This window comes from Acipenser ruthenus, chromosome 25, assembly GCF_902713425.1.
Source record: "Acipenser ruthenus chromosome 25, fAciRut3.2 maternal haplotype, whole genome shotgun sequence".
In the NCBI taxonomy this organism is placed as follows: Eukaryota; Metazoa; Chordata; class Actinopteri; order Acipenseriformes; family Acipenseridae; genus Acipenser; species Acipenser ruthenus.
The window spans coordinates 13,427,408-13,443,492 of record NC_081213.1 but is presented as its reverse complement, the minus strand read 5'-3'; the positions used below and the strand labels follow the sequence as shown (position 1 = coordinate 13,443,492).

At 42.0% G+C, this 16,085-nt stretch overlaps 1 protein-coding gene across 2 annotated transcripts in view; it reads right to left on the bottom strand.

Moving 5' to 3' along the window:
* LOC117413959 (NACHT, LRR and PYD domains-containing protein 3-like) overlaps positions 1-16,085 on the bottom strand; it is a 101,024-nt gene that overhangs the window by 63,895 nt on the left and 21,044 nt on the right. For both annotated transcript variants that reach the window (XM_058999316.1, XM_058999317.1), the window contains exons 5-6: positions 1,768-1,938; positions 818-988 (exon numbers count right to left, since the gene is read on the bottom strand). In XM_058999316.1, the coding sequence (XP_058855299.1) occupies positions 818-988; positions 1,768-1,938 (342 nt within the window). The remainder of the gene's footprint in view (positions 1-817; positions 989-1,767; positions 1,939-16,085) is intronic.

Sequence of the window (16,085 nt, the reverse complement as noted above, 5' to 3'; positions counted from 1 at the left end):
TCTCTGTCAGTGTGGCAGGGCAGAGGAAGAGCCCTGCACATAATGAGAGGGGGCAGGTCAAAGCTCTGCTTGTAAATGTATTGTAAATGTTGTATTGTGGTTTGAAACGTATTGTATGTATTTAAAATAATGGTTTGTGAGTTTTATTTAAAAGAGAAATGTATTGTTTATGTTTATTTAAACGGGTGATATTAGTGTGTTATGATTTAAATGTATTTTGTGTTTATTTAAAACGCAATGTTTTGTTTGTTATTGTGTGGTTTAAATGTGGTATGGCAGAGGCAGTGTTAGCAGCTCGTCTCAGCCAGACAGCTTGTGAGAATGGATGGTCGGCAGTCTGTGATTATTGACTGTATGCCATGCAAACTAAACTCGTGTAGAATGTGACCATCTCTGAATTCAATAATTGAGTGTTAATTCAGAGATGGTCCTAGATATAAAAGCCTGCAGCTTTTGTTGTCCGGGGTGGATGTACAGAGAGGAGGCACGTGAGAGAGAGAGAAACTAAAGTAAAAATGAAACTAAAAGAAAGCAATTGCTACGCGTGCAGGAAGCACGGTATTTCTTTGGTGTCAGTTTGTGTTTGTGATTTTGTTTTTGTTTGAACATTTATTTTTGCTCTGTGAGCATTGTTTTTGTACAACCTTTTTATTGATTTTTCTTTGCAATAAAAACAATGCACAAGAGCGCTTTTCACCCATAGTACCTGTCTGTATGTCTCTGTCAACTTTCTGTTCTGGGAACGTCATCACTGCTCAGCTACCCTGTTACAGTCAGTAATGTAATATTCACACAAACACCCAGAATGTTTACTTACCCCAGTTTCTCTAATTTACAGTTTGGATGCTTCAGTGCAGCAGTCAGCTTCATTCCCGATTCCCCCAGGTTATTCCCTCTCAGTTCCAGCTCTCTCAGGGTTGACTGATTTGTACAGAGAGCAGAGGCCAGGTCCTCACAGCAATCCCCTGTGAGACCACACCACTCCAGCCTGCAGCGATAAGGAGACAGGAACTCACTAGGAACTCAGTTCTGTATAACTGGCTGCTCTGCTGCTGTCAAGATTGAAATCAGGGACTGTGGTAGATTGTAATCTATTTGATTGTCTTGCTTTGTCTTTCTCCCTTCTTGTCTACCTCTCTCTCTGTGTCATTCACACTCTTTCTTTCCACCCTCTCTCCTTGCCTCTTTCCCTCCATTTTTTTCTCTTCGCCCCCTCTCTTCCTTCCCTCTTTCTCTCCCTCTCTCCTCCCTCTTTTCTCTCCCTTCCTTTCCTTCTCCCTCCTTCCTTTCCATCCTTCCTTTTTCCTCACTGTCCCACTCTCCCATTCCTTTTCCCTTACTCCCCTGTTTCCCTCCCTCTCTCTCCCTCCTTCACTTGCTTTCCCCATCCCTCCCTCCATTCCTCCCTTTGTCTCTCCCTCCACCCCTCTCTTTCTCTCTCCCCATCTCCCTCTCTTTCCCCTCTCTTTTATCTTTCCCACCTCCTCTCTTTCCCTGCTCTCTCTCTTACCCACTGTCTCTCTTTCCCTGTTTCTCTCTTCCCCCTCTCTTTCCTCCCTCTCTCTCCTTCCCTCTTTTCTCTCCCTATTCCATCCCTTTTCCTCTCGCTCTCTCCCTTTCCTTCTCTTCTTCCCTCCTCTTTCTCTCCCCACTCTCCCTTTCCTCACACTAACTTTCTATATCTTTACCCTCTATTCTCTCTTCCCCCTTTCATTCCTCTTTGTCAGTAATGTAATTTTCACACAAACACCCAGAGTGTTTACTTACCCCAGTTTCTCTAGTTTACAGTTTGGATGCTTCAGTGTAGCAGTCAGCTTCATTCCCGATTCCCCCAGCTTATTCCCTCTCAGCTGCAGCTCTCTCAGGGTTGACTGGTTTGTACAGAGAGCAGAGGCCAGGTCCTCACAGCAATCCCCTGTGAGATCACACCGCTCCAGCCTGCAGAGATAAGGAGACCGGAACTCACTAGAAACTCATTTCTGTACAACTGGCTGCTCTGCTGATTAAAATCAGGAACTGTGGTAGATTTTAATCTATTTGATTGTCTTAGTCTGTCTATCGCCCTTATGTTTAATCGAAGCCCAGAATACAAGGAAAGAAGATGTGTTACAGGTTACAGGTGATTGGTACATTTTGTATCAATCACACTTACAGCATTATGATTGGGAATATGTGGTTACCATGAACAGGGTAATATGCGTAAGGCTTTGATTGAGGTTCTGAAAAAGAAGGGGATGTTGGAAGAACAATTGGAATTGATGTAGACAATGGAGAGACCATGGAGGTTAATTATGCAACACATATTGGGACTGTTTAAAGGATATGTAGTGCTGTGTTTGCTTACTCTACTGTGTGGATGCATAATGTTTTGCTATCTGAAACGTTTCATTCAAGGATATTACAAAGCTATGGCAATACTGAGAAGAAGACAGATGTTTTAGTGATCAGTGTAGGTTGAATGGAGGAATGGAGGGAGGGATGGGGAAAGTGAGGGAGGGAGAGAGGGAGGGAGGGAAACAGAAAGGAGGTTGAGGAAAAAGGAAGGAGAGGGAAAGGGAGAGAGCAAGAGGAAAAAGGATGCAGGGGAGAGAGAAAAGAGTGAAGGTGAGAGGAAGAGTGAGTGAGGGGGAAGAGAGAGTGAGAGGGAGGGAAGGAGATAGAGAGGGGAAAGAGTGGGGAAGAGAGAGAGCATGGGCTATGAAATTATGTGGAAAACTATTGGAAAATTATTTTATACTGCACAATACAGGGCTTATATAAAAACCCCTGAGAGTGGAGGATTTTTGTATCAATGTCTGTCTTCTCTTATTCTTGTGTGTCAGAGGTGAGTGCAGTTTTGACGATGTCCATTCTGAGCTCACTGTCAGGAGTGAGTGCAGTTTTGACGATGTCCATTCTGAGCTCACTGTCAGGAGTGAATGCAGTTTTGACGATGTCCATTCTGAGCTCACTGTCAGGAGTGAGTGCAGTTTTGCCGATGTCTATTCTGAGCTCACTGTCAGGAGTGAGTGCAGTTTTGCCAATGTCTATTCTGAGCTCACTGTCAGGAGTGAATGCAGTTTTGACGATGTCTATTCTGAGCTCACTGTCAGGAGTGAGTGCAATTTTGACGATGTCTATTCTGAGCTCACTGTCAGGAGTGAGTGCAGTTTTCACGATGTCTATTCTGAGATCACTGTCAGGAGTGAGTGCAGTTTTGACGATGTCTATTCTGAGCTCACTGTCAGGAGTGAATGCAGTTTTGACGATGTCTATTCTGAGCTCACTGTCAGGAGTGAATGCAGTTTTGACGATGTCCATTCTGAGCTCACTGTCAGGAGTGAATGCAGTTTTGACGATGTCTATTCTGAGATCACTGTCAGGAGTGAATGCAGTTTTGACGATGTCCATTCTGAGCTCACTGTCAGGAGTGAATGCAGTTTTGACGATGTCTATTCTGAGCTCACTGTCAGGAGTGAATGCAGTTTTGACGATGTCCATTCTGAGCTCACTGTCAGGAGTGAATGCAGTTTTGACGATGTCCATTCTGAGCTCACTGTCAGGAGTGAATGCAGTTTTGACGATGTCCATTCTGAGCTCACTGTCAGGAGTGAATGCAGTTTTGACGATGTCTATTCTGAGCTCACTGTCAGGAGTGAATGCAGTTTTGACGATGTCCATTCTGAGCTCACTGTCAGGAGTGAATGCAGTTTTGACGATGTCCATTCTGAGCTCACTGTCAGGAGTGAATGCAGTTTTGACGATGTCCATTCTGAGCTCACTGTCAGGAGTGAATGCAGTTTTGACGATGTCTATTCTGAGCTCACTGTCAGGAGTGAATGCAGTTTTGACGATGTCCATTCTGAGCTCACTGTCAGGAGTGAATGCAGTTTTGACGATGTCCATTCTGAGCTCACTGTCAGGAGTGAATGCAGTTTTGACGATGTCCATTCTGAGCTCACTGTCAGGAGTGAATGCAGTTTTGACGATGTCTATTCTGAGCTCACTGTCAGGAGTGAATGCAGTTTTGACGATGTCCATTCTGAGCTCACTGTCAGGAGTGAATGCAGTTTTGACGATGTCCATTCTGAGCTCACTGTCAGGAGTGAATGCAGTTTTGACGATGTCCATTCTGAGCTCACTGTCAGGAGTGAAGGACAAAAACAACTGGAGCCATGCCGTCCTGTCTTCCATTCTCACAGTATATTATCTGCTTCTTATCTTCTTATTAACATATTTCTGAGAGCTACACCATGTAGAAATTAATTAAACTACTTTTTAACAGCCACATATGGAAATTGTTTGTATTTGAAATGCTGCAGGTACACATGTTCAAGTGTTGCAGAATACCAAGCTTGTTTTACTTAGTGTTGCTGTTCCTATACAATTCTTGTTTTCCAACAATACTGCGATTGTGTTATTACAATCCACCACTGAAGCAGCAGGAATCTCAGCTCCAGGCAGCAGGAAAGCTCTGGACTCTCAGAGGCCTGCAATCTACCTCAATCCACCACTAAAGCAGCAGGGCCTGTAGCACTACTGAAGCTCTGGAGGCCTGTAGCAGCTTTTATTTCAAGTGACTGTCTTCTGAAAAGTAAGAACTAGATATTTTATTGTTATTTCTGTGGGCTAATAGTAATGTTTTCTGAAAATGATAAGAAAGTTATGCTATGTTGTCAGTGTAATATGTTCACTGTGGTTAGCTACATTGAGTTTACTAGTGACTTTACATGTAAAAAAATGCTATTTTAACCAGGAACTTGCAGCTAAAGTAGTTGCTTTAGAAGATCATATTGTTACCTTAAGGGACATTATAAAAACTGAGCAATTCATAGAGGACAGCTTTAATAACACAAGACTGATGGGGTGTGTCTCGTTAAGTCAAACTGAGATGGAGGGTGTTCCTGGCTCTTCAGTTTCTATCCGGGATGTTGGGGCTCACCCCTTAGTTCCTGGAGAGGTGCAGGAGCACAGGCCTTCTCTTTCTCTTTCTCCACCATGCAATAAACAGGAGTGGATTACTGTAAGAAGGGGGCCTAAAGTTAAGGCTGCTCCTACTGTTCCTGTACTTAATATTAGGAACAGATTTGATGCTCTAACACAACATAAAGAAGTTATTTTAGTTGGAGACTCAATTATTAAACATGTTGGTAGATCCTTTAGAATTACAAAGAAAATAAGTGTGAAATGTTTTCCAGGGGCCAGAGTCAAAGATATTACCTCTCAATTAGATCATGTAATAGAGCAACACAAACAGATCTCTACTGTGGTTTTACATGCTGGCACCAATGATATAAGGTTGAGAGAATCGGAGATCCTCAAAAAAGATTTTAAAGAACTCGTTCAAAAGCTAAAGGAGTATGAGAGAAACATTATCATTTCAGGCCCCTTACCCGTTATGGGCAGAGGTTGTGAAGCTTTTAGCAGACTGTTCTCTCTTAACAACTGGTTAAAAGTTTGGTGTGCTGTGGAGAATATTGGATTTATTAACAACTGGGATATTTTCTGGGAAAGACCTCGTTTTTTTGGAAAAGATGGATTACATCCTAGCAGGAGGGGTTCAACTCTTCTTGCTGAGAATTTGGAAAATAATTTTACTTCTTATCTTCTTAAGTGTTGACTACATTTCCCCAATCCTGGTATTCTTCCGGATTCTAAATACTTGTCAGTACAGAAAAAACATTATGTCAATATAATCTCTGAGCTGTCCTGTAATAATCATATTAAGACTATTAAATTAACATCCAGGCATTATAGCAGTAGGCACAGTAGTTCACCCCAAAGGGTTAATGTAAATAATCTTATTAGAGTCCCGACCATCACAGCTACACCTCCAGTAGTTGAAGATGTAAAATTATGCCTTGCCTTACTCAATATTCGCTCATTATTAAACAAATCCTTTCTTATCAATGATTTAATCTCACATTATAAACTTGACTTTCTGTTTCTGACTGAGACTTGGCTTAGTTTAGATGATAACATCTCCTTGATTGAAGCCTCTCCTTTAAATTATACTTTTGCTCAGAAAGCTCGTTCAGAAGGGCGAGGGGGTGGGCAGGGTGGGCTAGCTACTATTTACCGAAATAATTATAATTGCAGACAAAAAAATGGTGAGGAATTTTCTTCATTTGAATCCTTGTCTTTGCTATTAGCTAGCCAACCACCTATTCTTATTGTAATAATTTATCACCTAAACCTAGTCAGTTTTTTCTGCCTGAATTTGCTGAATATATGTCTATACTGTCAACTAATTATGATAGGATTCTTTTACTTGGAGATTTTAACCTTCACGTTGATAACAAAGCTGATTCAAAGGCTATTGACTTTTTTAAGGCTCCTGGACTCTCGATTTTATTCAGCATGTTTCAGGGCCCACCCATAATAATGGCCATACCTTAGATCTTGTCATCTCTCGGGGTCTAGTTGTTAATATCTCATCCATAATTGATCCTAATATCTCTGATCACTCTTGTATTTTATTTGAAGCCATTATGGTACCCAGAAAGAGTGGGGCCCACACTATTAAAAGCTGTGTCATTAATTCTTCAACTGTACAAAGGTTTTCTGAAATAATAAGTTCAGCTCCATCACTTCCTTTGCAGTCTCTGTCTACTGAATTATTAGTTGACAGATTTAACCACCTTTGCACTACTACTCTTCATACAGTTGCTCCCGTCAAGACTAGATTAGTTCCACTTAACCATAATGCTCCCTGGATTAACAATACTATCCGTCAAATAAAAAGAGACTGTCATATCTATTTTGATATTATGAAAGATTATCTATCGAGGTACAATGAAGGTATAAGATCTGCAAGATGTGCATATTTCTCCAAATTGAAAATAAAAATAACTCCAGGGTGCTTTTCTCAACAATAGATAAATTGATAAATCCTTCATTCTCACCCATCTGCAACATAGAAGTGTCCTCGTCCAAGTGTGAAGAATTTCTCAACTACTTTGAAAATAAAATAAAGACTATTAGGGAACAGATTCCATCTTATGGTTCTAATTTAATTATTTCAGATAGACTGGGGAAAACAGTGATGGAATCATTTTCTTGTATTACTGCACAGGAACTAAACATGATTGTCATGCACATGAAATCCACAACTTGTATGTTAGATCCCATTCCAACAAGGTTTCTGAAGGATGTCCTTAGTTACTTGTGTAATGATATTCTTGCCATTATGAATAGTTCGCTGGAAAATGGAATAGTTCCGGCTTCTTTCAAAATTGCCCTGGTTAAGCCCCTACTTAAAAAACCCAACTTAGACAGTTCACGTCTGAGTAACTTCAGACCCATTTCAAATCTCCCTTTTCTAGCAAAAGTTCTTGAAAAGGTAGTGCTTAAACAACTTAATGGCTTCCTGATTACTAATAATATGTTTGAAAAGTTTCAGTCTAGGTTTCGTTCAAATCACAGTACAGAAACTGCCCTGGTAAGAGTAACAAATGACTTATTAATGAGTGCAGATTCAAATGCTATATCCATTCTTGTTCTTTTGGACCTTAGTGCTGCGTTTGATACTGTGGATCATTCCATCTTAATTGATCGTCTTAAGGGATGGGTGGGCCTAGATGGTAAAGTACTAAACTGGTTTAGATCCTACCTTACAAACAGACAGTTCTTTTTATCACTGGGGGAATCTGTGTCGGGTTTAGCAAATATTACCTGTGGTGTCCCTCAGGGTTCGATTCTTGGTCCAATATTATTCTCTTTATACATATTACCTCTAGGCCAGATTATTCATAAACATGCTGTAAATTTCCACTGCTATGCTGATGATACACAGTTATACATCTCTGTGAAACCTGGTGACATTAGCACAACATCAGCCTTATTTGAGTGTATCACTGACATCAAAACTTGGATGTCCTTAAACTTTCTGCAATTAAACTCTGATAAGACAGAAGTGTTGATAGTAGGCTCTCAGCAACAAATTGATTTATCAAAAATACATTTGGGGGACTTAACTCCTAATTTGAAGTCTGAAGTGAGAAATGTGGGTGTTATTTTTTATTCTACTTTGTTTCGAGTCGCATATTAAAATGATTACAAAAGTATGTTTTTATCATCTAAGAAACATTGCCAAAATTAGATAATTTCTGTCTTTATCTGATGCTGAAAAAGTAATCCATGCTTTTATTTCATGTAGACTGGACTACTGTTATGCTCTTTTTTCTGGACTTACTAGCCAAGCTTTATTAAGGCTGCAGCTTGTGCAAAATGCAGCTGCAAGGGTCCTTACCAAAACCAAAAGGAGAGCACATATAACTCCCGTACTTGCTTCTCTGCACTGGCTTCCAGTGAAATATCGAATTGATTTTAAAATTCTATTGCTTACATTTAATGCACCAAATGGAATGGCACCAGATTACCTCTCAGAGTTATTGTCTCTTTATCAGCCTCTGCGTGTATTGAGGTCGACTAATAGTGGCCTCCTCTGTATTCCGAGGGTGAGGCTCAGGAGGAAAGGAGAGGTTGCTTTTTGTGTTCGTGCTCCGCAGCTGTGGAACTCTCTCCCCGACCATATCAGAGGTTCACCTACAGTAGCTACTTTTAAATCTAGGCTTAAGACCTATTTTTATAATTTAGCTTTTTGATTTTATATATTGTTGTTTTTAGTTGTTTTAAATTGTGTCTTTTCTCTTTTTGCGATATATGTTTTTTTTTTTTTTTTTAACTAACTGTTTAACTTATTCATCAATTTATGCCGTTTTATTAACTTTGATTTTAATCTTTGTGTTCTGTTACCTTCTTTTTTGTTTTTTGTGCAGCGCCTTGAACCTATGAAAGGTATGAAAGGCGCTCTATAAATAAAGATTATTATTATTATTATTATTATTATTATTATTATTATTATTATTATTATTATGTCTTGTGCAACCCAGCATCCGCAGCTCAGGCACATCCTATTGAGACTGGAGTTAGGGTTTGGTTTAGGGTTAGGGTTAGTGTCTGGGTCTCAGGTACATCCTACCTCAGTTAGCTGCTCTGTTTGTATTCCATAGCTACAATAAACTAGACCTTATTTTTACTACCTTTACAGTAGTACCGCAGTGTCTTCTGGCTTTCTTTCCACCCAAGCTCTCAGTTACTTAAGTGGTCTAATTATTTGATTAATTGGGACAAAATTAACAGTTCTCTCCAGGCCTCAAAATGTTTCATAGGTTGTGTACCTTGTATCAAGTGCATTTTTTAAATCATCAACTGTAAAACACCTTGTGACGGGGTAACCCCCGCCCCTGGGTGTATTTTGGTTTATTGTGTGTATAGTGTGGTATGTGAGCACAGGGATGTGTGTGTGTGGGACAGGGCGGGGGCGGGGGCGGGGGCGGGGGCGGGGGCGGGGGGGGGGGGGGGGGTATAGTAGGAGACAGGGAGGAAGTTAACCCCCCCCCTGCAAAAACATGTGGGAATGTGGCTGGAGTCGTGAATTGAATAAATGATTAAATGATTAATTAAGGCTCCAGCCACAGGTGTATAAATAAGGTGATCATGGGTGTTAGAGAGGTTGGTGTGTTCAGAGGCGGAACGAGAGTCTGGAGGTGAAGTAAGACAAAGATAATTGCTACGCATGCTAGGTTAATTTAGTGTTTGCTCTGTGTCTTTTTTGTTTGTCTATTTATTTTGGCCAACGTGCCGTTTTGTGTCTGTTTTGTGAAAATTGTTTGTTTATTAAATCTGCGCACCAGCGCATTCCACTCACTAAACTGTGTCCTATACTTCCTGGTCTGACATCACCACGGAGCCTATCCGTGACAGACCTTGAAAAAATATTAAACATGTCCAATTGAACAAATAACTAGATCAATTAAATTAATTGAGGGCTTAAGTTGGAATGAAAACCAGAAGACCCTGCGGCCCTCGAGGACTGGAGTTTGACACCTCTGGTGTAAAAAGTGAGAGGTTAGGGGCCTCCCAAGTTATCAAAGTTTTCTGAATGTGTACAGGAGTGAGAGGTTACAGGCCGCCCAAGTTACACTATGTAACACAATTTTTGTTCCTGGGTAGTAAGTGTTATTTCCTAATTGCTTATGCCTCAAAAGTATAGAAAATGGCTATTATTCCCCACAAACTTTGCTTTTGTGACCAGGACAGTGATATTTTGAAATTTACCTATTTCCAATGAGAAAACGGGCGAATTTGTGTCTTTTCGTTCACATAAAGTCAGAAAAAAACAACATATGAATCCAAATTAACATGTATTTATACTAAAGTAATACAAAAATGACTACAAAAGATTTAGAAGTGAGTAGTTTTTCGAGATTTACGATTATACTGTAAATTACTTTCACGAATCAGCCCCCAAATGTAGTCTCCCATCATGTTCTCGTTATACTGTCCTTGGTAGCGGCGTTCAAAGTCCAGTATATCCTGGTGGAAGCGCTCGCCTTGCTCCTCCGAGTATGCTCCCATGTTCTCCTTCAATTTATCAAGATGAGCATCAAGGATATGGACTTTGAGGGACATCCTACAGCCCATTGTGCCGTAGTTCTTCACCAAAGACTCAACCAGCTCCACATAGTTTTCGGCCTTGTGATTGCCCAGGAAGCCCCGAACCACTGCGACAAAGCTGTTCCAAGCCGCTTTCTCCTTACTAGTGAGCTTCTTGGGGAATTCATTGCACTCCAGGATCTTCTTTATCTGTGGTCCGACGAAGACACCGGCTTTGACCTTTGCCTCAGACAGCTTAGGGAAGAAGTCTTGAAGATACTTGAAGGCTGCCTACTCCTTATCTAGAGCTCTGACAAATTGTTTCATAAGGCCCAATTTGATGTGCAGTGGTGGCATCAGCACCTTCCGGGGGTCCACCAGTGGCTCCCACTTGACGTTGTTCCTCCCCACAGAGAACTCGGTCCGCTTGGAAGGGTCCACCATGCAGAAGTAGCAGTTGCTTGAGTGGTCAGTGGGTTCTCGCCAAATTCTTGGGATAGCGAACTTCATGGCTCTCTTTTCCCCTCTGTACCATCCTACAAAAATACATTTATTTCACCCATGACTAATGTGTAAGAGATTCTCGCGTATGATATATTTTTTCAATAACATTGAAAATTGTAAAACATTTTAAAATTAAAAACTTTTACAATTTCAAACATTTTAACAAATTTTATAACATAAAATTCCGAGCAACAATTGTCCATCTTACCTTCCAGAGTTTTTTTGCAGTGCTCGCAGGTGAAATGAGGTGCCCAGGGTTTGTCTTGATCCCCGACAGGCATGCCAAAATATGCCTTGTAGGCCTCACACATCTTAGCAGATGCTTCCACGGAGTACTTTTTCGCTCTTGTCTTGATAAATTGGCCGCAGACATAGCAAAATGCGTCTGCCGGATGCTTGCAGCCTCTTGATGCCATCTCAGATAAATGCAGATATGTATCCACTTAGGCAGCTGGAACTAAACTGAACTGGTGGGCTTAAGGCCCCTGTATTTATACTACTATTTATATTACTGGAAAGTTCTAGAAAGTTCTAGAAGTTACTCCAAGTTTACTCAGCACTGAATCGATATGGAATGTTCTGGAAAATAGGTAAATTTCAAAATATCACTGTCCTGGTCACAAAAGCAAAGTTTGTGGGGAATAATAGCCATTTTCTATACTTTTGAGGCATAAGCAATTAGGAAATAACACTTACTACCCAGGAACCAAAAAAAAAATAAAAATTTGTTACACGGTGTTATCAACATTTTCTCAAAGTGTAGAGCAAGAGGTTAGGGGCCGCCCAAGTTATAAATGTTTTCAAAGTGTACATGTTTTCTGAATCTGTATATAAAGCATGCACTGGAAGAGGTGGGGGGGAAATCGAGGGGAAGTGTAGCTTTGATTTTAAAAAAAGATAACATTTTATTTATAGCTTACCTATTTACATGCCTTCCTGAAAAAGGACACTAGAGATGTCATTTTTGTCACAGTTCATGATATTTTACATTTGGTTAAGATAAAGAATTCTCTAATGTTAGTAAATATTTCATTTCCAGCACAGAAGTGTAACTTTGTTTGAATGAGAAACGGTACAGAAAGACAGCACTGCACAATTAAACAAGTACATGCCCCACAGTGACGTGCTCTTCCACAGACACTTCTGCTAGTTTACACGCTGCACCAAGAGAGAGAGATACAGAGAGATCCCAACATTACAGGTAACAGCCCCTCATTTACAGTGCATTGCAGGTCTACATTACCCATCCCCTTCCCTAGTCCATAACGCAGTCCATTCTCCCACTGTCCCTTTGCAGCTGCCCCGGCACTACCGTATGTAGATGAAATGCTATGAAGAATATGTAAAGCTGAGCACTTTCTGCTCACGGACAGTGATCAATAGGAATGAAAAAGGGTGTTTTTGTAACTGCAAGAACTCACTCACATCAGAATCCAAATCATGCAGTAAGTATGTAAGTAAGAAATAACCCACTCCAGGGTGTGAGGTAAGACATTTTAAAATGTAATTATAGAGGCAGTAGGCTGAGTGTCTTCAATCACCCAGGAAGTGGGGTAATAATAATCTTACCGCACAACCTGGAGTGGGTTACTTTGCTTTTAAAATGGTTATATTTTTGTTCCTGAAAATAACTACACAAACTAGCTTTTTAACCCTTTGTGGTCCATTTATTCAATTTATTTTCACACACGCAGTTTATTTTAGACACGCTGTTTAAAAGTATTTTTTTCACTGTAATACAGGTTTAAAATGCACTGCATATCAAGAGGACACTCTGTACTCCAAGTCATTATTTTATTACTATAACATCTCAAAAAGCTCTGCAAATGTCTGTGACATTCTTTGAGCGCTGGATGCAGACGCAGCTATCTTGTTTGTTGTCCGTGTTATCTCTGTGGTGCTGGGGCTATGCATATTGCTCAGACTCAGACCCTGATGACATAGACTCGAATGCGGACTCGGGCCCTGATGATTGAGATTCAGACTCTGACCCTGATGTCTCGGACTCGGACTCTGACCCTAATGACTCAGATTCGGACTCTGACTCTGATGACTCGGACTCAGATCCTGATGAAACGGATTTGGACTCTTACTTGGACTCAGACTCTGACCCTGATGACACGGACTCGGACCCTGATGACCCGGATTTGGACTCTTACTTGGAGTCAGACTCTGACCCTGATGACACGGACTCTGATCCTGATGACTCGGATTTGGACTCTTACTTGGACTCAGACTCTGACCCTGATGACTCAGACTCTGACTCTGACCCTGATGACACAGACTCGGATCCTGATGACCCGGATTTGGACTCTACTTGGACTCAGACTCTGACCCTGATGACACGGACTCGGATCCTGATGACTCGGATTTGGACTCTTACTTGGACTCAGACTCTGACCCTGATGACACGGACTCGGATCCTGGTGACTCGGATTTGGACTCTTACTTGGACTCAGACTCTGACCCTGATGACACGGACTCGGATCCTGATGACTCGGATTTGGACTCTTACTTGGACTCAGACTCTGACCCTGATGACACGGACTCGGATCCTGGTGACTCGGATTTGGACTCTTACTTGGACTCAGACTCTGACCCTGATGACTCAGATTCGGATCCTGATGACTTGGATTTGGACTCTTACTTGGAGTCAGACTCTGACCCTGATGACACGGACTCTGATCCTGATGACTCGGATTTGGACTCTTACTTGGACTCAGATTCTGACCCTGATGACACGGACTCGGACTCTGACCCTGATGACACGGACTTGGATCCTGATGACTCGGATTTGGACTTACTTGGACTCAGACTCTGACCCTGATGACACGGACTCGGATCCTGGTGACTCGGATTTGGACTCTTACTTGGACCCAGACTCTGACCTTGATGACTCAGACTCGGACTCTGACCCTGATGACACGGACTTGGATCCTGATGACTCAGACTCGGATCCTGATGACTCGGATTTGGACTGTTACTTGGACTCGGACTCTGACCCTGATGACTCAGACTCGGACTCTGACCCTGATGACTCGGACTCAGATCCTGATGACACAGACTTGGATCCTGGTGACTCGGATTTGGACTCTTACTTGGGCTCAGACTCTCACCCTGATGACTCAGACTCGGATCCTGACCCTGATGACTCAGACTCGGATCCTGATGACTCGGATTTGGACTCTTACTTGGACTCAGATTCTGACCCTGATGACACAGACTCGGACTCTGACCCTGATGACACGGACTTGGATCCTGATGACTCGGATTTGGACTTACTTGGACTCAGACTCTGACCCTGATGACAGACTCAGATCCTGATGACTCGGATTTGGACTCTTACTTGGACTCAGACTCTGACCCTGATGACTCAGATTCGGACTCTGACCCTTATGACTCGGACTCGGATCCTGATGACTTGGATTTGGACTCTTACTTGGACTCAGACTCTGACCCTGATGACACGGACTTGGATCCTGGTGACTCGGATTTGGACTCTTACTTGGACTCAGACTCTGACCCTGATGACTCAGACTCGGATCCTGATGACTTGGATTTGGACTCTTACTTGGACTCAGACTCTCACCCTGATGACTTAGACTTGGACTCTGACCCTGATGACACGGACTCGGATCCTGATGATTCGGATTTGGACTCTTACTTGGACTCAGACTCTGACCCTGATGACTCAGACTCGGATCCTGATGACTTGGATTTGGACTCTTACTTGGGCTCAGACTCTCACCCTGATGACTTAGACTTGGACTCTGACCCTGATGACACGGACTCGGATCCTGATGACCCGGATTTGGACTCTTACTTGGACTCAGACTCTGACCCTGATGACACGGACTCGGATCCTGGTGACTCGGATTTGGACTCTTACTTGGACTCAGACTCTGACCCTGATGACACGGACTCGGATCCTGATGACCCGGATTTGGACTTTTACTTGGACTCAGACTCTGACCTTGATGACTCAGACTCGGACTCTGACCCTGATGACACGGACTCGGATCCTGATGACTCAGACTCGGATCCTGATGACTCAGACTCGGATCCTGATGACTCGGATTTGGACTGTTACTTGGACTCGGACTCTGACCCTGATGACTCAGACTCGGACTCTGACCCTGTTGACTCGGACTCATATCCTGATGACACAGACTTGGATCCTGGTGACTCGGATTTGGACTCTTACTTGGGCTCAGACTCTCACCCTGATGACTCAGACTTGGACTCTGACCCTGATGACACGGACTCGGATCCTGATGACCCGGATTTGGACTCTTACTTGGACTCAGACTCTGACCCAGATGACACGGACTTGGATCCTGATGACTCGGATTTGGACTCTTACTTGGACTCAGACTCTGACCCTGATGACTCGGACTCGGATGCGGACTTGGATTCAGACTCGAGCCCTGATGATTCAGACTTGGACTCTGACCCTGATGACTCGGACTCTGACTTGAACACGGTCTCAGACTCGAGGTTTGAGGACTCGACTACAAGTCTGTTGCTCACAATAAATGTATGTAAATGAGCCAAATACCATGGACATAAATGAATGTGTTCTGTGAGTAAATGAGGCAGTAAATTTAGATGTATTGTGCATGTTAGCCTCACAAATTTAGTGCCCTAGTAAATGAGCCCCTATAAATGCTATATTATTTTTACTAATATTTTTTTGGAGGTTACAGACACAGTAGCACAATTGTTCCTTTTTATTGTCCTCAGTTTGAAGTCCTTCACCTGAAGTTGTTATATATTTGTCATTGTTGACCTTGATGAAATGTTGACCTGTTTGTCATCCTACGGTTTACACTTATGACTTAATTAAGCATTATAATGTATAGATTAAACATGTATCGCTTTGATTAATATTGAGTGTTGAAAGATTTTGTATGAATGTAAGTATTTTATATTATTTTAATCCTTGTGTTTTATACTGCATTTTTGAAGGCCATGTTACCAGCAACATAGTCGAGTTATCAGCTGAGGAATGTGCATGAGTGAAACAATATAGCTTACCATACCCCTGTATTTTGTACTAAAAATAGAAGTAACGTGACAAAACATAAGTAACTTCACCCTATATCACCCAATTAGGGACAGGTGCAGTCCGGAACAAAGGAGACGACGCCTCCGGTAGCCCT